Genomic DNA, 27,032 nt, shown 5'->3' with positions numbered 1-27,032 from the left:
CACCCATAAAGAGCACTTTCTTCAATTGAAACTTAATAGCAATCTTGGTTTCATTGACCTTGGCCTCCAATGACCCATGATGAGTCACAAGAATTGGGAACTTACCTTATTTCATGGCAGGAAAAAACACAATTAGCAATGATTATGTTGGCAAATCCCTAGTAAACAAAAGCATAATAACAAAAAGGCGAGACCAAGCAGCAGCAACAACAAATTAATAAGTACATAGTTATTGGTGGAAAAACATGCCTGCCTTGTTAAGACCAGGTCAAGAAGACGGGGAATCTGCTTGATAACAGATTCGGAGGCTAGAAAAGCATGGTCCACAACCAAACCTTTGCTTGCAGTTCCAATTCTTGTCAAAAAAATTCCTGATAGTTTTTGTTCTTCTGACCCCACAACTACCCACAAGAAATAAGAATTACTTCCGATCAAATTCATTCGTAGTTCTTTTTTCTGTTGTTTGTTCAGTTCAATGATGCTCCCAAAATATACTCAAACTACCATGCTATTAGCTTTAGAGTTTAACGAATTCATGCAATATTCAGTTTAAAAAGGTTGAGTCTGTAATCATTATCGTCTTCGATTCTGTTGTCCAAATGCTGACGGTATTGTCGGTCCAATCGTTCTTAATTGTGGAAATGTTTTGTCATCCGACCCATAACCTATATACACATTTAATCATATGCTTAAAAAAGGTATTTCAATTTCAATCTCATCACTCATTCTAAACAAACTTTTACATAATTTATAGTAAAATAGGAAGATTATATGCATGGGATAAATATGTTGTTCATGTTTCATACTCTTTGGTTTGCTAAAACACATGATAAACTCAGATATATACGTCAAGCAATAACATTAGATACAGATGGATACATGCAGTATTTCTATTGTTATTCTTATTTAAATTTTAGTAAACAACATAGGATGTAACTGGATACATCCAACAATATATAAAACGTAGTTCTTCCATATTCAACTCAATCAAAAGTATGATACAAACCGATTTTTCTTCCTAGTTTAAACATGTATGAAACCCAATTCAACCGAATCTAAAACAGGATGAAATCATCTTCATCTAGTTTAAATACGGATGAAAACAAACTAAGCCAAATCTAAACATGATGATACTAGTTTCATACTAGTATAAACACGGATGAAAAAAAACCCAACCAGAATGATACCAGTTTCATATAAGTTTAAACATGGATGCAAACAGAACCAGCCAGGATGATACCAGCTCGTATAAGTTTAAACATGGATGCAAACAAAACCAACCAGGATGATACCAGTTTCATATAAGTTTAAACATGGATGCAAAAAAATATAGCCAAACCTAAAACAAGATGATACCAATTTCATCTAATACATAACGATACTAACCAAATCCTTAACAGGATGATATCCGTTTCGTCTATGTTTATAATAGAACTCACTGGTTTAATACAAGATGATACCGATCATTCATATTTATGATAAAACAAACAAACAAACAAACAAACAAACAAAGTCATCTCATAAATTTTAGGTCTAAAACAGGATGATTCCAGAACTGACTAAAATTTTCACTCATATATAACATGATTCATCTCATAAAATTAAGGTAATTGAGTTCAACTCATGTGAAATTGATGATTTAGCTAATAAAATCAAGAAAAGAATTAAGATTAAGAAATTTACAAGTGCTCATGTTGTGAAATAGATAGAAGACAAAACCCTAATTTTCTTAGTTTCAATGAATTTGAGAAATTTCTATTTTGATTAGGGTTTTGAAGAAAATAAAAACCCTGAATGGTGGTGGTGGTGTTAATTTCGATGATGTTGTCATGTTTGTGGTAGTGGGAGGAAGATGGTGGTATTGGTTAGTAGTTTTAGATGGTGGTTATTACTATTAGTAATGGTGATTGTAGTTACAATTTGTATTGTTATAGTTGGTGATGGTGGTGGTAGTAATCGTAGTTAATAGTGTCGAGAAAGATGGAATCGAAATGGTGGAGTGGTGAAGGTGGTGTGTTTGACGGGTTTCAGAGATGATGGGAGACGAGAAGTTATACAGAAGAAAGAAACCAGAATATTATGATCAGTTTGAAATTAAATTACTTTCCGTCCTTTTGACCCAGACGAGATTTTACTTCCCGCCCATTGCAATCTGACTTTGAAGGTTTATGTGCAATTGACCCATTTTCTCTATTTTTTATTCAGTACTAGGGCTTAACCCGTGCCGTAATGGCACGGGCTTATATTGTTATTGCGTTCAACTTATTTTCTTTGGGTGGGAATACTCTTTTTTTTCCTGTTACATAGGATTTTTCATAGTTCAATGTAGAAAAGCGAGAACTTTTAAGAGGATTTTAGGTAATAGTTACAGATGCTTTCATCGACTTATTAAACATAATCAATTTAATTTCAGTTCACTTAGGATAGACATTCTCACATGATATTTGAATGATACTACATATCTTGTTTCAACTCTTATGCCTCCAGTATGACAAAAATTATTAACCGCTAACGAAGACTCTGTTGTGAACTTATATCACATCTCTAAGGATGGCCATTGTCCTAGGCTTCACATACACGGTACATTTACAAAGAATTTAGAATACCATTACAGTAGTGCAACATAAATTTTTTTAGAAATATGCCTATGAGAATTGCTGGCGAACTATCCATTCCTCCAGAAATCCTGTAGAAATGGTTGAGGTACTGACAATTGTGATCTCTTCTTGAATATTATATTGAGGATTTGGAAGAATCAAAACTAAGCAACTCCTTTGATGTTTCTTTGAATATCATATGCACCAAAAATACCATGTTATTTTAAGTGACCAGTCGTGCGCATGAATTCAGTAGCAGCACCAACATTTAAGACAAATGTAAACTTGCACTTGAAATGCATGTTTGCAACAAAGGACTTCGTTTTTCGTGGCCTTAGTTTTAGAGCCAGAAAATCTGATTTTCAAAGAATGTATTCCGAGGTAATTATAAATCATGTTCGTATTGTTAGTGTGGATGTAAGCAACCCAATTCGGTTTATCCACAAAATGAGATACTGATAGATCAAGATTTTAAAAACCGTACTTAATCCAAAATACGATGAAAATTCAAAAACCGATAAAAAAACCAGAATCACGCAGAAACTGGGAGTACGTAATGGTCTTCCCAATTAGAGTTTCACTCCAATTAATGGCCAGTTTGTTTCGCTTCACAGACTGCATTAGGCCTTCTGATGTCAGCAACATGGGAAGAAGGAAGGAATTTGACAGATGTTTTTCCCCGCAGCACTTCAGGCTTAACGTAAATCACCGCCAGTCGGGACCCAAAAAGAATTACAAGTCAATTAATGATGGGTTGCTATGAACCCTGAAAAATCCAGTTCTGCAATTATATCAAACAAAAAATTACCACCCTCCACAATATGTTAAACCCTTTCCCAGCACAGGAATAACACCAGAACTGTAATGAAAGTATGAAACTACCTTGGATCTGCGGCACCACTATTAACAGAAACGACTTGTATTACGTCATCTGCTTCAACCTCCCGTTCTTTAGTTCTCTGTTCATAAGTGAATGTCAGGGACCCAATTTTTCTTAGCGATACTTGTCTCCATAAATCTGACTACGTTTGCACCTCTATGGTGGATACTTAACGCGGACAAATTGCAACTTCCAATATTTGAGAGACATAATCAAAAACATGAATCTTACAACAGTTGTGTTCTAAGGATGAACTAAAAGAGTCATAGACCAAAATGTATCTGTAAAGTTTTACTATTGATGCTAACAAATATGATTAAGAACAACAAAGCACCCAATAATAAACTCTTGCACCAAGGAAACAATTGACAGGATGAACTAATACTTATGTCCAAAGCCTGAATTGGTTACAGCTACTGCCGTGTTGCAAAAGTTACAATCACGCTCAGTACTCCCAGCTCCACATCAAACTGGATCTGATTTTCATGATTTTTTTTTTGTTTAATATAATGATCATGATTCAGATATATCATAGACACTCGTCTAGGAATCTTCAGGTCTCCAGAAGCTCTTGTCACATCATTCACTTGTTTAGAAAGCTACTAAGCAAATCAAAATTTGCTTATGACATAACATGGGAAAGACACGGAACTTTATAAATAATGTAAAACGCTTACAACACTAATTTTTACCTCTCAAGTCATCAGATTCTATAACGATCCAAATTCAAATTGGCGGCGCCAGATAGAAACTATGGCCTGAAAAATAAAGAGAATTGAAGATTGTCAATACCAAAGTTTCATAATATGTAAGATTGAGCTGTAACGCAAGAAATTGCTACACAGACTTCATATGAAAACTAAAGGATCAATTACGAAATTTGCATAAAGTATAGCATTCCATGCACCCCGTTTGTCTGATTTGGATGTTAAACAAACAAATAACTTTGTTGCGAACACAGAATTAACATGAATAAACCACATCCACCACCAAAAGAAAACCCTAAAACTACAACCACTGGCACCACTACACAACTAAAATATCACATGAAGAGGTTTATTACTGTTTATGGAGACGTATCAACGATGAGTTTTTGTTGGTTCTGGCGACGTGGTTGTAATGGTGGCCTACTGGTGTTTGTTTGATGTTGGTGGTGGATGTGGTTGGTAGTGCTAAGAAACAAAAGAGTGAAACACTAAATATGGCATAAATGAAATTAGAATTCTCCAGAATTTACATAACTAAGAATTTTTTCAATTAGTGAGTAAATATTGAAAATAAAGAGAAAGGTACAGCAAGAAGACCTTCCCATTCAGTCTGAAGTTCTTGTATATTACGATTGACAACATCCTGCTAAGATGTCCATAAGAAATTGAGGGTCAGGGCAAACCCAATTTTTGCAATAAACAAATTCGCGTAGGATTTTAAGAAAGAGTACCTTATTGCAGCTCGATTTCCGCTGCCTTACAGATTGCACATGATCTAGCAATAAGACGAAATTCTCATTACCACCCTTTACCAATTTCTTTTATAGGGTTGGTGAACAATAATGCATGAAAATTTGTGGGAACAAATCTTTTATAGCTCTTCATCAAGACTGCTGCAAGCCTGTAGCCAAATTTTGTTCCTGAAGAGCCTGGGGAAAAGAAGATGATAATTCAATCAGCATTCGGCAACTCCCTAAATGATAATTCAAACCATGTGCAGAGTGTACTTGTCAGTACAAACAAAGTTTTCACTCCAAAACACCCATAAACCTCCTCATTAACCTTAAGAATCAATAGATAAAAGTCATCTGAAAGGAAATAGTATTTCCTTGTTATTTATCTGAATGTCATATGCAGCAGAACAATCTTTTCCCCTTTCTTCTCGTTTTCACATCTGAAACTTCTTGTTCATCTATTTTTGCTACTGGTTTTAGGCTGCAGTACCCATTTTTAAAAAGGTGCGAGGGAGTTGGTAGTGAAGAACAACGATTCAGTCTTCTTAGACCGAAAGTGCGTAGTAGAGCCTTAATTCCCAATTTTTATGAACATTTATCCCCGCAAACAATCGCATTTATCAGTGAATAAATTAAAAAAAAAATCGGAATTTGGAATTTTAGCAGAACCTATAATGAAACAAAAAAACAATACTGGGTTTCAAAAATTGACCTCATCCATCACGATCATCCACAATGAAGAATCAAAACTCAAATAGATCAAGAACACCGATTGCCAGACTCAAATATATTGTTTTTTATTTTTTATTTTGCAAAAGCGTTTAATAGTAGGAAAACTGATGGGTATTTGGCTTTGAGACTCGGATTGCAGCTTATATAGTTTTGCTAAGAAGGCAGAATGATTGATTTTTGCTGATAACAGCTGGGTTTTCTGCGGAGACTCGGATAGCAAAGAGGGAGGAGTCGTCCCGGATCTTTTCATCTCAATTTTTGTGAACATTTGAGGCCGATTTATCAACTGGGAGAACAAAAGTCACACTTTTGGATAAAATTACTATAACCTAGCAGTTCCTCCAGTATTGAAAGCAAACAATTATAACACAAAGGAAGATGGAAGGCCAAAGGAACCTAGCAGTTACTCTGGATAAAATTAGGAAGATTGTAACGGCAGATTTGAAAAGGAAATTAAATGTAAATAACCTGAAACGTCCCATGATGAAACATTGATGTGTGAGCTAAGAAATCAGGTATAAATTGCTACGGCCACCAGCAATTAGGTCAAAATTAGGATCACCAGGGAATAAACAAAAAAAAAACAATCCTTAGCTATATGTTGGATTTGTACATAAACAATTATTCGAAAATTCACACACATGAGGAATCAAAATTATTATCTTGAGGGAATCATATTATCAACTAAATATAATAATTATTAAAAATTGGATACAAATAACGAACAAAAATTTGAACGAAAATTGAATTCTTTAGGGACTAACAAAATCATACATGTAATCTGATTGTTGTTCCCAAAAATTAAATTGGTGATTCATCTGCTCTATGAACGAAATCAAACATCAAAATCATGGAGAACATCTTTTGTTCCCAAAATTTTTTGATTCATCTTCCCTGGGAACGAAATCAAATATCAGAATTAGGTAAAACATCCCAAAGATTTACCGTACGAACAAAAGAATCCATAAAAAGCAACCTGCATGTTCCACGTCTCACAATGGAAGGCAAGAAAACAAAACGATGAATATTCTCTTTTTTTTCGCAGCGGCGATACTGAGATGTATTGATAGAGAACAAAGGGGCGCATCCTGGATTTTTTATTCATAAACCTATAAGGTACGGCACTCGTGCAAGATGAGGGAGTGGTCTCGAGAACCACAACCTTAGATTTATCTTTCTGAGGACAAATCTGGATCATTACTAACACATGCAAACTTAGCCAGCTGTGTTTTGTAATTAAGATCTCATCATTATTATACAACAGGACTTTGAAGGTCTATGGACAATTGACCCATTTTCTCTATTTTTTATTCAGTATCTCATCATTATCATTTGATATATCTAACATTGTTATTCATTGTTTCAAGAATCCAACAGTAATCACACACACCAAAACACGTTAAGGGGCAGCTTTGTATATAAACATGAAAGCGCACTGCTGTCTAAATGCCTAATGTCAACAGCTAACAACACTCGTGACCTTTACGTTCAACACTGATGCTCTATTGGTGGCATATCTACAAGACCTATTCATCCATCTTTCGTGGATGGGACGGTCTATTAGGCTGAGTGTAGTGGAGGAGGAAAGGTATGGGTTGAGCAGTGTTGACACGTCACGCTGAAGAGAGGCCTGAGTGCAGCGGTAGGGGAGGGAATTTCAATATAGGCGGGGTCGAATACATAGCTTGAACGAGTTCTGCCACGTCGCTGTGAAAGAGAGAGTTAAGACCTCGCTTGACTGGTCAACAAGCGTGGAAGCGACGAGCCAGACCTCGCTCCAGTTTTATTACAGACAACAACTTCGTTTTCTCCTCCTCATTCGACCTCAGTAGAATTTTGGTTTATCTTCTTCCTCCTAGGATTTCTTCTTCACCATTAGAGGAGTGATTTTGATTGAGTTATTCACTGAGATATTACACCAAATCGTTGAAGGGGTTTTTTCTTCATGTGATGGTGACCATATTCATATTCTTATTTTGATTTTAAACGCCAATCAAAAGAGAAAAGAGAGGTATGAAATTGATCCTAAATTTTTGATTTTTATTGATTGTATTACTTTTACTGATTTCTATTGATTTTGTATTATGTAATATGTTGATGCTTAATTGGTGTATGTTTAATTTCATTTGATTTAGAATTGTTTTTGATATCATAGGATTTTAGGGTTCTATGGAGCATGAGGGTAATACATACATTTGGGATTTCGTTTTTTTTCTTAGGTGGGATGAATGAATTTTTGCTGATTCATATTTAATTTTTGTTGATTGTAGATTATTTTTTTTTCTTAGCTTGAGATGAATGAATAATGCTTGGGTAAATTCTTTTCAATTTAGATATAGATGAAAGAATTGTTAATGATTTACAATGTAATGGTTAGTTAATTTTTAAAATTTTCAATTTAGATGAAAACTTTATAATCACAAATACAGAATGGGAGTAATATATGTTGTGCTGTAATGAATGCTGGTGGCAAGTCTCTAAATAGCGTAGCTTGGATGATAACATACGTTTTGACATCTCTTTTTATACTACCGACCATGTATCTTAAATCTTGCTTTGATCTATGGTTTGGATTCAGAAAGTTTTCTAGAAAATGAGAATAGACCAGCTCCCAGAAGTTATAGGTTGATCATACAGCATCAACTGCAACCGGAGCTCTCATTACACTAATCCATGCAGCTATGATTGCAGTATCTTCTTCAACGGTGAAGTTAACATTCATGTTGGATGAATAAGATGTTCACGGTTTGGTTGTGCAATCCATATCAATACCCGTGACTCTATTTATAGGTAAAAATAAAGGATGTGTCGTCCCTCCCTTGCAGTGACTCTTCACGGATATCTCGTCCCTCTCTTGCAGTCACTCGTCACGGATGTGTAATCTCTTTAAAGGGACTTTTGTTTATAAATTGATAATATCAGAAATACAACTTGGAATAGGCCATATCATTACACTCATAACTTTTGTGTAGGACGTGACAATTTTATGTCAATAGTTCGAAACCGTGCTAGTAATAATATTGATGGTGTCAGAATCACGAGGGAAGGGATACACTACGAAATTTTAGTGGTGGGAAACCGAAAGGAAATAAATAGTTTTCCATTATTAATAATACATGGACAAATAACATAACAATGTCCGTGTCGCTGGACCCGCGGTTGTACTTAGCCCGTGCAATAAGCCTTTAAACCACCTGGCGACCCTGGTGGACGAGTTTAGTCTCGTGAGGGTTTACAAAGAGGTGCACCCACAAAACCAATTTATTTGATGCAAGCATCCTTAACGACGTGCTAACAATTGGGGGTTCATATAAGAAACATGATGCCTGAAAATGAGGTAGCAATTGTGATACATAAATGTCTTTCTCTTATGTTTGAGGTATAACTGTCGCACATTTGAATCTTGCAATAAAAAAAAATATATAAGGTTAGTGTTTAGCTGAAAAATTCACTTTAAAATCATGTAGACGTGTTTACATTGTTGAACCTACAATCATTTCTTCAGACCACCCTTCGGGCACATTGCGATATATCGGTACCTGGAGTTCAACAAAAACGTTCACCTCCTTCTTTATGGCGAAGACCCGAAACTTTAAGGATTTCCATGTCCGACGGTTGTCATTGCCAATTATTTCGGTGAACAATTGAGCAAAAATTATCCAAAACTCATTTTATTTTTCGTCCGTTAATATGTCTGGATCATTTGATACATTGCAGTAAGCGCGTGTTAGAGCTTCGTCTTCCTGTGTAATGTGCTGGATTTCCATGCTACGCAGATAAAATATGAAAAATTAAAACAAAATGATACTCAAAGGATAAAGTTATAACGCAATGAAAATATAAAACTTTAAAAAGCAATTGTGCATATTTATAGGTTAAATTGAACACATCATTAAAGGTAAACGCCTTAAACTTTTTCCTCCAGTTCGGTGTCTATAATGGGTCTGACAGAGTCTATCTATAGGTAATAATCAACAAATAGGGTAACAGTAGATGACCCTAAAATATATGAAAGACTATTATCATTGTTTACAAATGACCGCTTCTTTTCACCAACGTCCCAATTTTTTTAAAGACGCTCATCGCTGTTCACAAACGACTCTTTCGCATTTCACTCGCATTATAAAAACGTCGGTAAGGTTACCCAAAAATATCTTACCTCTATTTGAAATTAACCCTGGTAGTAAAAAAAAATCCTCAACAATGAGTTCTAATCGCAAGGGAAAACAAATAGTTTGTTTGGAAGCTAGAGAGATTTGTCCATTATGTTACAAGGATAACCATAGCTTTCTTGAATGCCCATGGATCTACTCAAAGTGTCCCCAAAAACATTGTACTGGCATTAAGATGGTAAACGAGTCACCGAGGGATAAGATACGTTATTTTAGGTGTATGTATGAAAATTGTTCTGAAGAACCGTAGTTGCTGTCAGATGCAATGAAAGCCAAGGAAGATGAACAAATCGATGAACTTTGCAAGAACTTGAAGAAAAAGGGGAAATTTAAGATTGATAACCAAAAAATTGCTCCTTGCTCAACCCATGACTGCAATTTTTATATGAAACTTCGCCGCTCAAAAGAAAATAGCATGTTTGCCAGACATTTCTGGGGATGTTCAGTATGTAACTCTACGGAATGGACCGAATAGGTCTCTACAGTTCAAGGGAGCTGAAGTTGGTGACGTCCCATGTGGTTTTTATGTTTTATTGTGTGTTTTAGTTTGGTCAAGAGATGTTTATGATGTTTAGTGTGGTTACATGTGTTAATTCGAAATAGGGAGCAAAGATAAGGATTATGATGTATTGTGTTTATTTTGTTCTTCCAATGATGTAATGAACACCTTTTTAAATTACGAGTTTTATTATAAACATCTTAGTACATGACAAATAATTATTTTAAACCTAACTCACTTTCGTAGGAATTACGGTTACACTTAGCACGTGCAACAAGCCTTTAAACCGTAAGGTGTCTCAAACGGACGAGTGTTGTCTCGTGAGGGTTGAGAACAGATTTACCCACAAAATCTTCCGTAAAACCTAATAAGTACCTTCCCATTCATCAAGAACTCCATTAAGATTACTTTTTAGTTATGTTAGAAGGTCCACCCGATACTTGGTTTTCATAAATTCAAAAACTTCATTGTGAGGAAATTCTACCCCATTATCTCGCTGATACTCCTCTTTTGCCAGTAACTCCGGCAGGGACACCTGGAGGTTTAAAGGCTTGTTGCACGTGCTAAGTGCATCTGAGATGCCTACGACAATGACCTAATAAGAGTTGTATTGGCTCAATGTACTATCTTGTATTTTAGTTTGAAATTAATGAAATAAGTTAAAAAAAAATTGAGTCCACTAAACATAACACTCCACGTCCAACATTGTGTCAAAAAATGTGTTTGCTACTAACGACGAAGATTAATATGTTACAGAATGAGTTATGCTTACAATTTTAATATCGATTGATACATCTACCACTATTGTTGCTCTCCAAAATTAATAAAAAAATTGTACGTTAGGGTTAAGCTCGGTCACATTGATCCTGGTAGTGAATCATTAATTCTAAAATACACTTTCAACGATTATGAGGAGAGTACGAATTAGATAGAAAGAGTGTAAATTGTGTAATAGGGTGTAACAGGGGTGTTAGACTGAAAAGGTCAAACAAATTTTTCAAAACTGGCGAGGAGTAGGTACTCGCTAAAAATATTTGAGCGACGACTAGGACGTCGCTTCATAGGGAAGACATATGCTTTGCTGAATTTCACAAAAGCCGCTTTTTTGTTTTTTAGGCGATGTCTAGTCCTTCGCTCAGTTTGAAATCCTCGCTAACCTTCCCTGCTTTCGAGCAGAGAGAAAATCAAGGACTTTGGATTAGGCCTTCGGCCACGCCCAGACGTCGCTTTCATTCCCTTCTTCTCCTCCACCCTTACATGGCTGTCGACATACATTTTTCCCTGATAAGTAGTGAATAGAACGACTCCACCTCCCTGATAAATGAGAGCCGTCCATGAAGAATTACTCCACAATCCACATCAATATCAGATCTTCATATAATTGAGCATGTGGTCACATACCTTTTTCTATGAAAGCAACCTGTTAAATACAAAAGACAGCTCTAAAGAAAACATCAGCCCACGCTCGACTCATTAACTTCGGCTGTGGTGGTGGGGGATGGGTCAAAGGCGCAACCCTTATATTAATACAAAGTCACCGACAGATTCATTCTTTCTTTCTAAGATATCATTTCTAAATCTCCCTTTAAAAAAGTTTGAGAAGTAATGCATCTATTTTAATACTATATTTTTATCACCAAACTTATGTTTCATATAGTACAAAAATGTGTAGAAAACTTGACAAAGAATAATACAGAAAAGAAACGAAAGAATCTTCTTACAGACTGATTTTACTAACATTTTGCTTAGTAATAATTTTTACTGTTGCTATTGCCGTGTTCTTTGCAGCCCGTCTCCAATGGTCTTAAGCTCGAACTTTTTTACAGAGGCAGCGGCTTTCCTCATCGTCATGTCAAGAACATAAGGTGCGCCTTCAAAATTCAGTTCAGTACTATTAATATAATTCCTGCATGGCTCACGTCTCTCTGCGATAGTCCCATGATAATGAAAATATTTGATCCGCCTTTCCGTCTTGTGTAGAGTTCTTCCTCCTACATTCTGCGACATGTGAACTCCTGTTGCAAACACGTTTCGTGGTTGAATCGCATACTTCCTATCCCTTCTTATTCCTCTTTTAACATCTCTGTAAACTAATTTTTCAAAACCCCATTTCCTGCAATGATAGATAGAATAGAATTTAAGAATCAGAACAATGCTGGAATGAAAATTTCCTTTATCGATCAGTTCAGTTCAGGAACTAAATATTATATATATATGGGTAGCCATGATAAAACAAAATGCAAGGATTTGCTTGACAATAGTTGTAATCTGTGCAGTTGTGCACAAGGTGGTTCAAAGTTTCATGTACACTGATTTTTATTTTAGATTTTATGCATCCAATGAAAGCACCAAAATCAAAATCAAACACCATATCCGCATGACTATGCAAAATGCAATGAAGAAATACAACACAAATACATTCTATAGATTCTAAGAAATAATGTGCCAGTGACTGCTCAACCGTCTCCTTCGGCTTGTGTAAAGAAAATGCAGAAACTAGGTTAAAAAAAAGATTATAACCAAGGAAAAAAAACATCTGAAGAAGTCACCCCCTGAACACCAAAAAATCATCACCCTACTAATACATCACCAATACCATCTGAAGAAGTCACCCCCTGAACACCACAAAATCACCACCCTACTAATACATCACCAATATCGAAGTACACCCGCAAGTTGTTATCATATTCATTGTTTTGAAATCATTAAGAGTCTAACGCAATTCATGTTTAAATATTGAGAATGAATTTTAAACTGACTGAATTGTCAATCAAGGAAACCTAAATTCTTCAGCTCCAGTCAACTACCATTAAAAAACTAACAAGGCTAACTGGAATTGAATTTTCAAAACAAACCTGCTTCTCCCATTTATTCAACCAGTCAATTCAGTCAAGATTTTTTCAACTCAACACTAAATCATAAACATATAAGTATATTTATTCGGCATCACAACGATGTGTATAAAAACAATAACGCCCGGGTTCGAGTAAAACATACATAATGCTCAAACTACCGAATTATCAAACTATCAAGAGTAAACCTAACTTCCCAAACTGTTTATCTATGAAGTTTCAGTAAAAACAAACATGGCTCCAATCATAATTGCAATACCATCGTCATGCCAAGAAATATCAAATAAAATTACAAAGATGGCAAGTAGACATAGTTACCTGGGAGCTTTTCCAAGATCATCAGTGAGACATAGCTTATTAACCATAGGCATCTGTTCAATAGTGAACTGGGAATAATCTCGGAGACTTTCAAGAACAGAACCAATAGTATTCTTAGGTGGTACGTAAATAAATTCATCAACATCAAAAAAGAACATCCACTTGGACATAAACCGATAACGATGTAAGCAATCATTCACAACAAGAAATTGATTATGATAATAGCCATCAAATCGTTCTTGCTCTCTTATATCTTGTAAAGTGACATATCCTTTCTCAATCCAGGGTAATAATACTTGTAAAACATCTTCATGAATCCCACCAGCATCATGTATAACAAAATGTGATTTCTCACCGAATAACTTAACATGATAAGCAATCCATTCTCTTACTCTTTGTGGACTCAAATTACCATACAAAGATGACCCACAATAGAGATAATCATATTTCGGTGGTGAATCAAAAACTGAGACATTAAAACTATCATGTTTTTCAATCAATGATTCAATTCTATCAGTATAACCACCACCATCATCACCAAAGCCACCACCAGCACCAGTTGAAGCATATAAAATTAAACTACCACCAATAGGAATGATCGGGTTATCTTTAAAAGTACAGTTTACAACAACAACAGTATAAACACGACCATAACCCCAATCAGGAAGAATCTTGTAACCAGTAGTAGTAATAGTAGTAGAAACAGTTTCATCAGATTGATTATTACTAAGGGGAACCCATTCACACTGGTAATGAGGTTTACCATAAACATGGAGAGGCTTAGAAGAAAGACCAATGATGGCAAAACTATTAAGACCACCTCTATAGGAACCCATCTGTATAAAATTATAGGCTGCTGAACCAAATGGATTGAAAGCACGTTTTATAACTCCGTTACCTAGGGTTTCATCTTGTTGCAAAGAAGGTGGCGGTGGCGGTGAAGGAGATTTAAGTGGTGGTGGAGAAAGAACAAGTGACGGTGGTTCTGAATTAGAAAGTTTAGTAACACTACTAACACAAAGACGAAGATCAGAAGGAGACAAAGAGAAACGAGAAGGAAGAAAGTATTGAAGAAGAGTAATAGTTAAACACAGAAAGAAGAGTGCTGTTAATAAGATTTTGATTTCAGCTGCACAATTCCATACTACACCTACAAACATCTTCTTCTGATTATCTCCTCCTTCTTTGTTACCACCCATTCCTTCTTTTCTTTTTTCCACCATTTCTCTGTTGTTTTTTTTCAAAAACAAGATGAACACCCAGTACATCAAAAATCAACAAAACCCACCATCAAAACCAAGAACCAGAAGAAGATGGAGATTCTCTCTCTGTTTTTCCAAGAAAAAGGATGGAAATAAAAAATATTAATTAAGAGAAACCCAAGTGCTGTGGCTCTTGGAAAGAAGACGAAGATTCGTTTGCTATCCCTCTGTGTTTACTCTGTCTGAAAATGGATTTCTTTGATTGTTGATAGAGCAAAGAGACCGATTGAGTGAAAATTTAGGGGAAATAAAAAGGTGCTGAGAAGAATTTAGAATATTAAATTTAAGTGAATTAGTTTAGAGGATAAAGAAAGGAAAAAACAATTCTTTTCAAAAAAAAAAAAAAAAGAAAAGAAAAAGAAAAAAGCTGATCTTTTTTGAAATAAGAGTTTTAATTTTAAATGATCAATATATTCCTCTGTAAAAGGGAGAGAATATGTCTTAATGAATGCGGGTTACGTAAGATAATTTACGTTCATCCAATAATACAGTGACATTTGGAATCAAAAGCAGGTCATGTCTCTGGTCGAAGTTGACACGGCGAATGTTGTGTAGGTCATGTTTAGGAGAACATCAAACACCTGTCTCATTAGCTGCCACCGCGCTCCACTTACCCTTCGGGCGCTGCTAGACGTACCGGGATTTTATTCCGAGTATTGTCCCGACACAAACAGCCCCTGGGCCAGCTGAAGACAGTTTGTTTCTGTCGAGCACGGCAAACCTAGCATTTCCGCTTATAGCCTGTTTGGATATAGAAGTAGAAGTCAGAAGTGCTTCTGGATTTCTCAGAAGTACTTCTCAGAAACAAAAAAATAAATAAGTTAGTTTGGCAATTTCGTGACTTTTAAGCAAAAAAATCGATAAGTAAGTTTGACAATATAATCGAAACAGAAACAAAAAAAATTATCATTGTAGAATTATTGTTATTTATGTTTGTTCTTGTTCCTCCATATATAATGGGAACTACTCGTCCTTTTTCTTATGGTCCTTGTTGTCATTCATGGTTGGTAGGTGAATCTTTGAACAACGGGGTAATTCTTAAAATGAAAATTATATAACCTATAGATAACAACAGTATTGCAGTAATCCTTAGCAAAAGAAATTTTTTATAACCCATGAATATCAAGCATAATCGTTCTACATTTGTACTAGGATTGGATGGTTTAAAATAACGAAAGTTAATACACATTTTTCATAATGGAAGGCGGTAATACATGGACATGCCTAGGCGAATCCCATCTCGGTAAGAATCCATGTCATGTCGTCTTCTTTGGGCCTCACTAGCAGATAAATTGGCGTAAGTGCCAGTTTCACAAATATCACTTGGTCCTTCACCTTCGATAATCATATCGTCAATTCCATATTCGATGAATAAACCGTCTGTAATAGCGTGTTTTCTAATAAAATTATGTATCGCGCATGAAGCTATAACGATATCCCTTTGCTTACGCAAGTTGTAAGACGACATCATCTTCAAAATAGGAAAGCGAGCTTTGAGTACACCAAAACACCGTTCAATCACATTACGCAACGACGAGTGTGCATGGTTAAATTTTTCCCTTGCGCTACAGGTACCCTGATTCCTTGATAATCATTGAGATGGTACTGCTCTCCTCTATATGAAGCTAAATATCCGAGCATATTAGAGTATCCCAAGTCGACCACATAGTATTTTCCTGTCCAAATAATAAAACTCACTGAATGGCTTAGAAAACAAATTATGCTTACAAAAAAAATAAGGGCACACTTGAAAAAATATCACATTCTAACAGACTACGTGAAACCACTAAAAAATGGGCCAAAAAAGATGGAGACTTAAACAGTCAGGACAACGCACGCCGATTGTTGTTACTGAGCACTCACCAAGTTAGTGTTGCTAAGTGTTTGATAATCGTTATTACTTAAGCATTCACATTTCCGTTAACTGAATTCACTAATGAATCAGGACAAACAAGTTACAAGTACTCTTAACTCTTAAATAAACAGCTACCTAAGTAAGAGAACAGTTCCGCCCTGATTGAAATGAAATCTTATCACTGCTATGAATATCAGTAAGTATCGTAGATACCATGTTATGTCTAGTTATCTACCAAACTTTGTAAGAATAACATTAAACCAATGAAGTATAACAATAGTAAAAGCTCACCTTTAGGGGTGGGGGAACTTTGATTGTGGATCGCTGATTGCTTCCATGAAAATTCTTGCATCATCAGCCGAGCCTTCCCAACCAGCTAAAACATAAGTGAAACACATATCAAAATCCCAAGCACACATAACATTTTGGGTTGGCAAAGTCTTCCTTCCCCGATATGGTATTTGTGCTGTACCGGTTGGAACCGATGCACTAATATGTGTTCCATTGATTGCACCAACACAATCCTACGAGTAACAAAAATTAATAAAATTAGTCAGCAGTATTGTGTAACTAAACCTAAAAAAATTCATAATATGCGATACCGCAAGAGTATACCTTAAACTAAGGATAATATTTGTCACGCCTACTCATAATATATGGATGGGTAGTGCCAAAATCTGGAGGTTTGATAACTTCTTTTGCAAATCTGCATATGGCTTTTAAAACGGTCTTGAAATGACGAGAGGAATTTTCACGTCTTAACACTAAGAGGAAAAATGTGTTTAGGCAGTTTGTCTGGCAACACAGCGGTGAGTGTTGAGGAATTTTCACGTCTCAACACTAAGAGGAAAAATGTGTTGAGGCAGTTTGCCTGGAAACACAGCGGTGAGTGTTGAGGAATTTTCACGTCTCAACACTAAGAGGAAAAATGTATTGAGGCAGTTTGCCTGGCAACACAGTGGTGAGTGTTGAGGAACTTTCACGTCTCAACACTAAGAGGAAAATGTGTTGAGGCAGTTTGCCTGGAAACACAGTGGTGAGTGTTGAGGAATTTTCTCGTCTCAACACTAAGAGGAAAAAATGTGTTGAGACAGTTTTCCTGGCAACACAGTGGTGAGTGTTGAGGAATTTTCTCTTCTCAACACTAAGAGATTTAAAATTTATTTGATATGCCTAATAGATTAAAAACATTTAGTTTAAGGATAGTTACTTAGCTCTGTCTCCGCTAGGCATGTCCTTCGCGCATGATTGGGCTTTGAGTGTATCAGGATCTCTCGTGAGTAAGCAGCGTGACAAAAGTCCCCATGTGCAATTATCCTGAGCTCATTTCCTCATGGAAGATGTGCTTCCATAGCATTCGCTGGTAAGGCGGAGTCTGCGCTTAAACTTCTAAACCTGAAGTAAGCTTCAGTCTCCAAGTGTAGATTACTTCGATTGTACCACCTTGAATCCACGCCTCTGTGATTTGATACAAGCTCATTGTACTCTCTTGGATGCGATGTTGGGATGCTTGGAACATCACATGGACGAAATATTCTTTGTAGTGGTTGTTTCTATGGTGAAGCTCTGTCTGGTATCAACAAAACGAGCAACATCGGTTCTTGGCAGCAACTTGGCTTTTTGCGATCACGATCCCCAACAGGAAGGAGTGTGGCGGCAGCGGCTCTGGCTCTGGTGATCGAAGGTGTAACGCCCCGAGGGAACGCTTCCTACGCTGCTGGTGTTGATCATGCTGATAGGTGGTACATTGATGTTACTGGAAGGAAAGTTGACATCAAGGGCGTTTTCAGCGCCGGCGGCATCAGGGTTTGTTGCTGACCCGAACCTGAGCTCTACCACCCGTACGTGTTGGTTTGGTTCCCTTCAAAGTCTGTCATCGTGGTAGGTTGTCGCAAGATCTTGCTTGGGTGAATCTTGGCCGTCCAGAGTGTCTTGAGAGTAATCACATTCGAAGACGCTCCCGTGTCGATGAGGGCCCTCTTGAACTCTGAATCCTTGATGCGTGCAGTAACGTGTAGGGCCCGGTTGTGACCTTCTTCCACCATCATGTCTTCTTATGTAAATGTAACATTATTCACAGACATCTCTGGTGTTTTTGAGGCTTCTGGACGCAAAGGAGTTAAATGCACGTCCAGTGCTATCTGGTTGATTGCAGCAAATGTCTCCGCCCGCTGATTCTTCGAGAGGTGTAAAAGTTTGCATAACCTTTCCACTAGAGAAGCCGCTTCCTGATCCACCGGCCTCTGGTTCGTAGTGAAACTATTGACTTGAGGAGGATCGTTGCGAGGATCAGTCCCCAGTGTAGAAATCTCTGTGACAGGAGAATCGCTCATATCTGGTGTCATCTTGATGAGGAGATCGAGTATGCCGTTTATTATTTATTTGATCATGTCCATGTTCTTCGTGTGAATCTCCTGCACCCGTACTAACGATCGATGTTCGGATTCTTCCGGTTACACCATCAGATACACTGTTGGGAAGAGGGGTATCTTCACTGGGGGAACTTCGATCGGGATTTGAAATTGTTGGCGGAGTCCTAAGACTAACCATCTTGAAATCAACCAAATGGGATTGGGTATTGAAGAAATTGACTTCACAACCGAGAGATTAATCTCCCACTGTGGTCGCCAATTACTTATGGGTGAAAACTGTTTCTAATGGTTTTGGTAAATTTGGGTGTGTGTGAATGAGAAACGAATCTAAACCCTAAACAAATGCACTTCACGGGAGTGCTTTTGACTCGAGATATCAATCTATACAATTCTGGTCTAAACCAAGAAATGGCCGTTCCAGACTTGCTTCAGTCACAAAATGAAGGAGATGGGGTTGATCTTAGGGAGGGAAGTGAAGAAGGTGTTGGTTGTTTATGGATTGTATCAAAATGTTGAACTGGATTGCACAATGTAAGCTATCAGTTCTGGGTGTTTTCTTGATACTGTGACAACACTTGGTTTCTCCGTGTCTTTTTTGTGTGTTTGGAAATAGGCGAAGCACCTATTTATACAAGTGTTTGTAGGCAAAAACCGTTTCTGCTGATTTTGGTAATTTCAGTGAGTGAATGGGAAACAAATCTAAACCCTAAACAAATGTACTGCATGGGAGTACTTTAGATTCGAGAGATCAATCTATACAAATCTGGCCTAAACCAAGAAATGGCCGTTCCGGATTTGCTTCGGTCACAAAGAGGAGGAGAAGGGATGGTTTAGGGAGGGAAGCGAAGAGAGTGTTGAGACCAGAGCAGTTCTGGAAGAGTAGTACTTGAATTGTATCAGAAGATGAAAGCTTTGAGAAAGCTAGCAAGAGTTTCCTTTCTGGGTGTGGTATTTCTCCCTGACCAAAAACTTGTGTTTTGGTGGAAATAGGTAAAACCTATTTATACAAGTCCAAGTGAAACTTACTCTGGCCTCGTAAGAAAAGAAACGGAAGAGTTAAATGGGAAGAGGTGGTAACGCCTGGTATTGATCGAATTTGATGGAATTGATGTTCCATAATGAAAGAGCGTTTCACCATTACTTCATGGATTTACTACCGTTTTATTCTTATTACACCTTCTTGAAACGGGCATTTGTGTATGCCGCATGTTGTAGACCGCCAAACCAAAACCCTAATGAGCATCCCCCAGTTTGTGACATACGTTTTGATGTCTCGAGTGTTTTTGTGGAAAACATGTAATATGTCGCTGGTGTTTGATAAGTTGAGCTTGAGAGACTTGCCGGCTCAATGGCGACCTTTGACGGTCGAGGTTTTGTATAAGAGGAATCGTGGCCTTTGATGTAGGCGGGACATGCCAAAGTGCAAGGGTTGCACGGTATGTGCCAATGGCATGTGTGGCATGCCTCGACCCTGGGTTGCACGTCGGGTGCAAGTGGAAGTGCCAAAGTGCAAGTGTTGCACAACATGTGCTAGTGGCATGTGTGGTATGCTTTGGACCTAAGTTGCACGTCGGGTGCAAGTGGAAATGCCAAAGTGAAAGTGTTGTACGGCATGTGCCAATGGCGCGTGTGGCGGCTTTGGCCCTAGGTTCCACGGCTTGGCATGCCAGGTTGCAAGGGTTGCATGGCATGTGCCAATGGCGCGTGTGGCGGATTTGGCCCTAAGTTGCACGGCTTGGCATGCCAGGTTGCAAGGGTTGCACGAAATGTGCCAATGGCGCGTGTGGCGGCCTTGGCCCTAGGTTGCACGGCTTGGAATGCCAGGATGCAAGGGTTGCACGATATGTGCCAATGGCGCGTGTGGCGTCTTTGGCCCTAGGTTGCACGGCTTGGCATGCCAGGTTGCAAGGGTTGCACGACATGTTCCAATGGCGCGTGTGGCGGCTTTGGCCCTAGGTTGCACGGCTTGGCATGCCAGGTTGCAAGGGTTGCACGACATGTGCCAATGGCGCGTGTAGCGGCTTTGGCCCTAGGTTGCACAGCTTGGCATGCCAGGTTGCACGGCATGTGCCAATGGCGCGTGTGGAGGATTTGTCCCTAGGTTGCGAGGCTTGGCATGCCAGGTTGCAAGGGTTGCATGGTGGTAGGCATTTAAAGATGTGAAAATAAGACAATAAATGGATGCCTACAGTGATACCTGCAAGTGCACAGGGTCAAATTGTAGTTTGTGTGCAAGAATAGGGTCATTCCACAGGGACTTGGGGTGTTATGAAGTTTTCCTAGCTAAGCTATATGCAAGGCAGTGACAATGAGGGATAGGCCAAGGCAGTGAGCAAGGCAAAGCAATAAGGCAGAACAGTTAAGAACCAAGGCTGTAAGCCAAGGGCAGGGGGGAGTTTGTGCACTGATTTCAGTGCACAGCAAGCTGTAAATTGCACAAAAACTAAACAAAGCAGCAAGGAAAATTTAACTAAGCAATAAGAAAAACAGATTCGGAGTTGCAAGTGACTGTGAAAACAAATTGTGGGTTAAGCTAAGGCTTTGAATCCACCCTTGTGACCTATCCAGATAATTTAATTCTAGGTTGAATTCCTAATGGAACTAAGTGACAGCTAAGGTCAACTTATGATCCTAAGCATACAAAAAGGGAATAGCAAGATAATCAGCTTGCTCAACTGATGTGCTCCTAGTATTGACTGTCTTTTGACAGTACAATCAATCACAAGCACTAGTGAGCACTGATTTCTCCCATTGCTCAATCAATTCAGTGAACTAAGGCTTCCAACCTAACATTCCACTACCTAACAGTCCACTAAAGCTTCATCTGAGCCTCAGCTAGTGAGACTTAGCTCATGACTAACATGCTAACACAAACATACATCATACAAGATAATTGAAACATGAATTCAAATATTGAACATAAACAGAACATGAACAATTGAGGAACTGGCTAGTCCAGTCCTCTTGGTGGTGCTCTGGCTAGTCCAGGCATATCTCAATTTCACACCCTATCATCCTATTTATACCCAATTTACACAATTCTAGTTCATACACACAATTCCCAAAAATCCCCAAATTTAACAGTGAATTAGGGCTATGAAATTTACCTACTTTGATGGGTCAAATCTTACCCACAATGTCGACCCAATCTTCCTCTGACTTCACTGCTTCATTCCCACGCCTCAATTTCTTCTTTAGCTTCACCTAATTCATCAATCTCTAACCTAGGGTTTCAGGGATAGGGAAGGTGCGAGATTGATGAAGTAGGAGTCTAGAAAGATGGGGAAAATGATGGGTTTTGCTTTTATGGAAAAGGTAGAGTGGTTTGGTGGTGTTTGGTGGCGTCAGGGAGTGGTGGCGATGATGGAGAAGGTGGTGACAGTGGAGTAGTGGTTCTGCAGAGGTGAGGTGGGGGAAGATGGGTTCGATGGAAAAGAAGGAAGGGTGCGTTTGGTTTGGTAGGGGAAAGTGTTAGGTGCTCGTGTGTTTGGCGAGTTAAGCAATTGTTGATGAACAGCGAGGATGAGACGTTGGATGCGAAGATGATGGATCGATCTAACGGCGAGACATAAGGAAGCGAGGAGCGACCGTTGGATGCGGAAGTACAACGAAACTGACGGCTCAAGATGGAGTTAGGTGTTGTAGTGTTTGACAGGAGCTTCAGACTTCGATGCACGACGATGAAGCGACCGTAGGATGCATCTGTGGATCCAATCTGACGGCTACGAGCTTAGGCAGGCTTTGGGCTTGGTCTTGGACTTAGGTTAGAGTTTGGGCTTAGACAATTCTGAGCCCACTTCTTCTTTAAGAACAAATTCTTCCTTCCAAGCCCACTTCTAGCCTTCTGGTCTTGCGCACAACATTCTTGGCGGCTTCCTTGTGTGATTCCTCTTGGCTTCCACCACTTTTCTGCTCTTTTTGCTCCGTAATTCATCCAAGCTTTATTTAGTACCTAAAAATACAAAATTAATTAATAAAAATATTTATTCTTGAAAACAATGAAAATACAGAATATGGGATAAAATGTAGAATTAATGCACAAAAGATGAGTTAAATGCCAAGAAAAATATATAGAAATATGCACTTTTTAGCACTCATCAAATACCCCCAAACCTGAATTTTACTTGTCCTCAAGTAAAACAAAACTAAGGAAATCCTACCTATACCACTGTCGCTGGTCTCTCGAATGCATTTAGCGTATGCACTAAGCCTTTTAAACCACTAAGTGTCCCTAGTGGACGAGTGAAGTCTCGTGAAGGTTTGCTTAGAACGTACCTACAAAGTTCTAGGTCAAAATATAAGCTCAGATTCCATCAAATGTGACATGTGCAAGACAGTTTAAGCTCACAGCAAACTGGAGATGTCAATCTAGCTATCTAAGGCACAATCCTAGCACTGATAACAAATAAAGACATGTGATAAGAGTGTAAAGTGTATCTACACATGTGTAAAGAAAGATCGGATGTTATGACTACTAATCACCAAGAGATAGTTTCTCAGGCTAAGAACCAAGGTCGAAATCTAGCTAGCTGTCCGGACTTTACGAGAATTGTGAATGAGTTGGAGGTATTTCACAATTACTCGCGTTGTACATCAATGGCATACACCCTCCTTGCTTATTACAATGAAACAACAAAATGACTATTTACATGACTCTTATTTACATTGACTACTCTCTTTTATTTTTGGAATAAGAGAGAATGGAATTGATAAATACTTGATTTTTTTGTATTTTTCTGATATTTTTTTCTGAATATATACATCGTTTTTTTTTTTTTTTGAAACAAGGAAACACTTTTGATACATATACAAAAGGAAACAAAAATTACATGACACTTTGCAATAGGTAGCCCTTTTTGATGCACCCAGTTAAATTCGATGGTTGTTTTTCTTAATGTAACCTCCACCTTCTATCCCAACCAACCAAAGAACAAGCTAGTCAAGTTTCGTTCAGTATTCTAAAGTGATTGGCAATCTAACTTCCTATCAAACACCTTGAAGATCGAGGCTATACATGTATTGGTAGATCGTGCGCGTGCAAATTTCTTATCACTATGTGAATTGTGCTAGAATCAGGGTGCCTAAATATCTAGACTAAGACTCCTAAAATTACATATTGCACAAGAGTCACATTTCAAGGTAAATGAGCTCCATTTTATGATTTTTTTTTTTTTTTTTAATTTTTTTGGAATTTTTAATTTTTTCAAAAAGAAGGAGTTCTTGTTTTCAATTATGGCATATTATCAAAGTATCTACTTTTCACCCCCAAACCTAAACTAAACATTGTCCTCAATGTTTCAAAATATGAACAAAATTATAATACAACATATGAAGAGGATCATGTTGAGTAGAGAAAAAGGAAAGAGAATACCCGATTTCGGCGAAAGCAAGATTAGACTCCGTTATTCAAGGAAAAAAATCCAACATATTTCAGCCGAGATCATATTGGATTAGCAAAATATATAAAAGGAACAAAAGGGTTTTAAGAAATTTTATCTACTGGATTATATACAAAAAATTCACCGTACACTAACAATCTAAAGAGTTGAGGATCAACCCAAAAGACAAAGTGTAGAGGTTTCAACAGCTTCACACAATAATAATATGATAGGCATGCAAGTGAAGCTGTGAAACAAAATGAGCTACCCCCAAACCTGGATTTTTCAACAGATAAAATTTTGGATACAAAATCTCGCAGTTTTTGGGGTTCATCATGCACAAGGTCTAATTCGAAATGAACTTTGCTAGGGACGGGTACACATGCTAATTCCAACTGTGGTTCCTCAAAGATATTATACTTAGATGCAAAATAGTCCAAGAGGACTTGAGAGGCACACAGTTCCAGGCCTAGATTAGGTATTCTCATGAAAATTGGTTTGACAATATTGTGACAAACAAATCTAGGTAGGACGCAAGGCTATCAGATTGTGACTTAGGCAAGAAAGTGACATCTAAGCGTCTCACATGCATGAGATCAAGAGTATCAATATTATCAGTCACATAGCATTATCTAAGTCACACTCAAGATGTGTAGCATGCTCATCATCACAAAAAATTTGCACAAGTCCTAATTCAGAATATGGTTATCCGATATATTCAAATTATCATCAACAGAAGCAATATATTGTGGCTTAAGTATGGAATCAGACACATCAACTATGTTTTCATGCATAGGATCATTAGTGTCAACAGAAGATTTACCTAAGTCATGCTCTTCACAGGATAATTGCACAATATCTAAATCAGTATCAACATCACATGCATATGAAATACTAGAAGAAATATCATTCATGAAGGTCGGGGCAGAAAAGCCTAATGTATTTGAAACCAAAGGTTCCACAACATTTTCAGCATAGACATGTTCTTCTAACATAACATTATCATCATCATAGTAATATGCATACTTGTCCCTATTAGCAGTTGTGGTGTTATTAGTCAACTCATGTTCCTCTAGATTAGGTTCATATTCAATATCATACACATGAGAAGGACTAGACATGCTATTTCCAAAGTTCAATTCATTACCACCTATATCATGTGACAGTGTCTCAGTTTCCCTAATGGATTCCCAGTGACGGGTTTCTCTCTGCAATCTCTAAAAATTTCCATGCATCATCCACAGTTTTATCAAGAAATTCACCATTACACATACACTCAACCATGGCTCGAGATTTAAAGTCTAGTCCCTCATAGAGGATAGCGACAAGTCTCCACTTCTCAAATCCATGGTGTGGACATTCGCTCAACAAATCATTAAAACGTTCAAAATAGTCAAAAACAGTTTCCTCATCCAATTGGACAAAACAATTGATACTTTGACGAATAGCGATGGTCCTATGATGTGGAAAGAATTTTTTGAAAAATAGATCTGTGAGTTGGTCCCAAGTGTTGATTGATTGTGGTCTCAAACCGTAAAACCATGTTTTGGCCCTTTCCTTTAGAGAAAATGTAAACAAACGCAATTTCAAAGAGTCTTCGGACATATGATCAGGTTGCATAGTCCGACAAATTTGTTCAAACTCTCTTACATGAGTATAGGGGTTCTCAGAATCGAACCCTCGAAATAAAGGAAGTATTTGTATCATGCTTGCATTTATTTTAAAAGGGTTATTGGTTTGGTAAGACAATACATGATAATGGAATTTTTATTGTGGGATACATGTATTCATGGAGAGCACTAGGTTGGCCCATATTGAAAAGACACAAAGCCCACTATTTGGTTTTAAAGGGTTTTCAAAAATTTGGTTTTTTATGGGTTTTGAAAACTTTGGTTTTTATGGGATTAAAAATTTGGTTTTCGAAATTAGGAGCAAAATCTTTTTTTTTTTTTTTTTTTTTTTTTGTGTTGGGTTTTGAAGCCCAAATTTTAGTTTAAAAGAAACTACAGCCTAACAAACAACTAAATTACAAGCCCAAATAAAGAAAAAAATAAAAATAAAACTAATATTACAAACCCACAAAAAAAGAAAATAAAAATAAAACTAAAATTATTACAATCCCAAATAAAGAAAGAAATAAAATTAAAATTAAATAATTATTACATGCCCACAGATTAAAAATGGAAGCCCACAGGTTGGGTTCTCTTAATGGGTTTAGGCTTACCTTTGAAGCACAGCCCAGCTGTTCAGTTTGGTTGCAAAAGCCCAGTTGGGCTTTGGATCATCCTAAGCTTTTGTCTTTGTTCAGGCCCAGTTGGGCTTGGCTCAACTTGTTAAGCTTGGCAGCAACTTCAGCAGGCCCAGTTGGGCTTGATGGCTCAATTTAGCACCAGGCAGCAGGGGTTGCAGCAGACTTGGCCTGGCACCAGCAGGAGCACCAGCAGGAGCACAAGTTCTAGCAACAATAGTGCAGCACCAGCTCCACAGCAGCAGTTCAGGCTAGCAGCACAGCTCAACAACAGCAACAGGCAGTTTGCAGGCTTGTTTATCAGCAACACCACAAGCTCAGGCACCTGGCAGCTCAGATAAGAAGTTCAGATCTCTGAAACAAATGGGTAAAGCAACAACCCAAGCCAGGAATGGACAAGACAATGATGTAGGTGCAGCTACAAAC

The 27,032-nt window shown here is 37.7% G+C and overlaps 1 protein-coding gene and 1 long non-coding RNA gene across 3 annotated transcripts; both read right to left on the bottom strand.

Annotated features, from left to right (window-relative positions):
* Nucleotides 1–2,962: 2,962 nt before the first annotated feature.
* Nucleotides 2,963–6,774, bottom strand: LOC113308822. Of its 2 annotated transcripts, none has more exons than XR_003340109.1 (6): nucleotides 6,425–6,774; nucleotides 4,916–5,113; nucleotides 4,782–4,830; nucleotides 4,170–4,235; nucleotides 3,480–3,556; nucleotides 2,963–3,378 (listed from the first exon to the last, which is right to left on the bottom strand). It is a non-coding gene; the product is annotated as an uncharacterized LOC113308822 (long non-coding RNA). The 2 variants fall into 2 exon arrangements; XR_003340105.1 differs by having other exon boundaries at nucleotides 4,782–4,827; nucleotides 6,425–6,772.
* A 5,141-nt stretch (nucleotides 6,775–11,915) lies between these two features.
* Nucleotides 11,916–15,087, bottom strand: LOC113308816 (galactan beta-1,4-galactosyltransferase GALS3-like). Its single transcript, XM_026557271.1, has 2 exons — nucleotides 13,492–15,087; nucleotides 11,916–12,434 (listed from the first exon to the last, which is right to left on the bottom strand). Exons 1-2 carry the CDS (start codon nucleotides 14,757–14,759, stop codon nucleotides 12,089–12,091), a joined length of 1,614 nt encoding a protein of 537 aa, XP_026413056.1. The 5' UTR covers nucleotides 14,760–15,087; the 3' UTR covers nucleotides 11,916–12,088.
* Between the last annotated feature and the right edge of the window lie 11,945 nt (nucleotides 15,088–27,032).

The sequence above is a fragment of the Papaver somniferum genome, chromosome 1 (genome assembly GCF_003573695.1).
Source record: "Papaver somniferum cultivar HN1 chromosome 1, ASM357369v1, whole genome shotgun sequence".
In the NCBI taxonomy this organism is placed as follows: Eukaryota; Viridiplantae; Streptophyta; class Magnoliopsida; order Ranunculales; family Papaveraceae; genus Papaver; species Papaver somniferum.
The sequence above is the reverse complement of the archived record's forward strand: the minus strand, read 5'-3'. Positions and strand labels throughout refer to the sequence as shown.

Bases quoted from the DNA above. Each gene is read 5' to 3' on its own strand.
- LOC113308816 (XM_026557271.1), bottom strand. From the start codon at position 14,759: ATGTACTGGGTGTTCATCTTGTTTTTGAAAAAAAACAACAGAGAAATG. The intron at 12,435-13,491 runs GTAACTATGTCT...CTATCATTGCAG, and splicing joins GATCTTGGAAAAGCTCCCAG to GAAATGGGGTTTTGAAAAAT.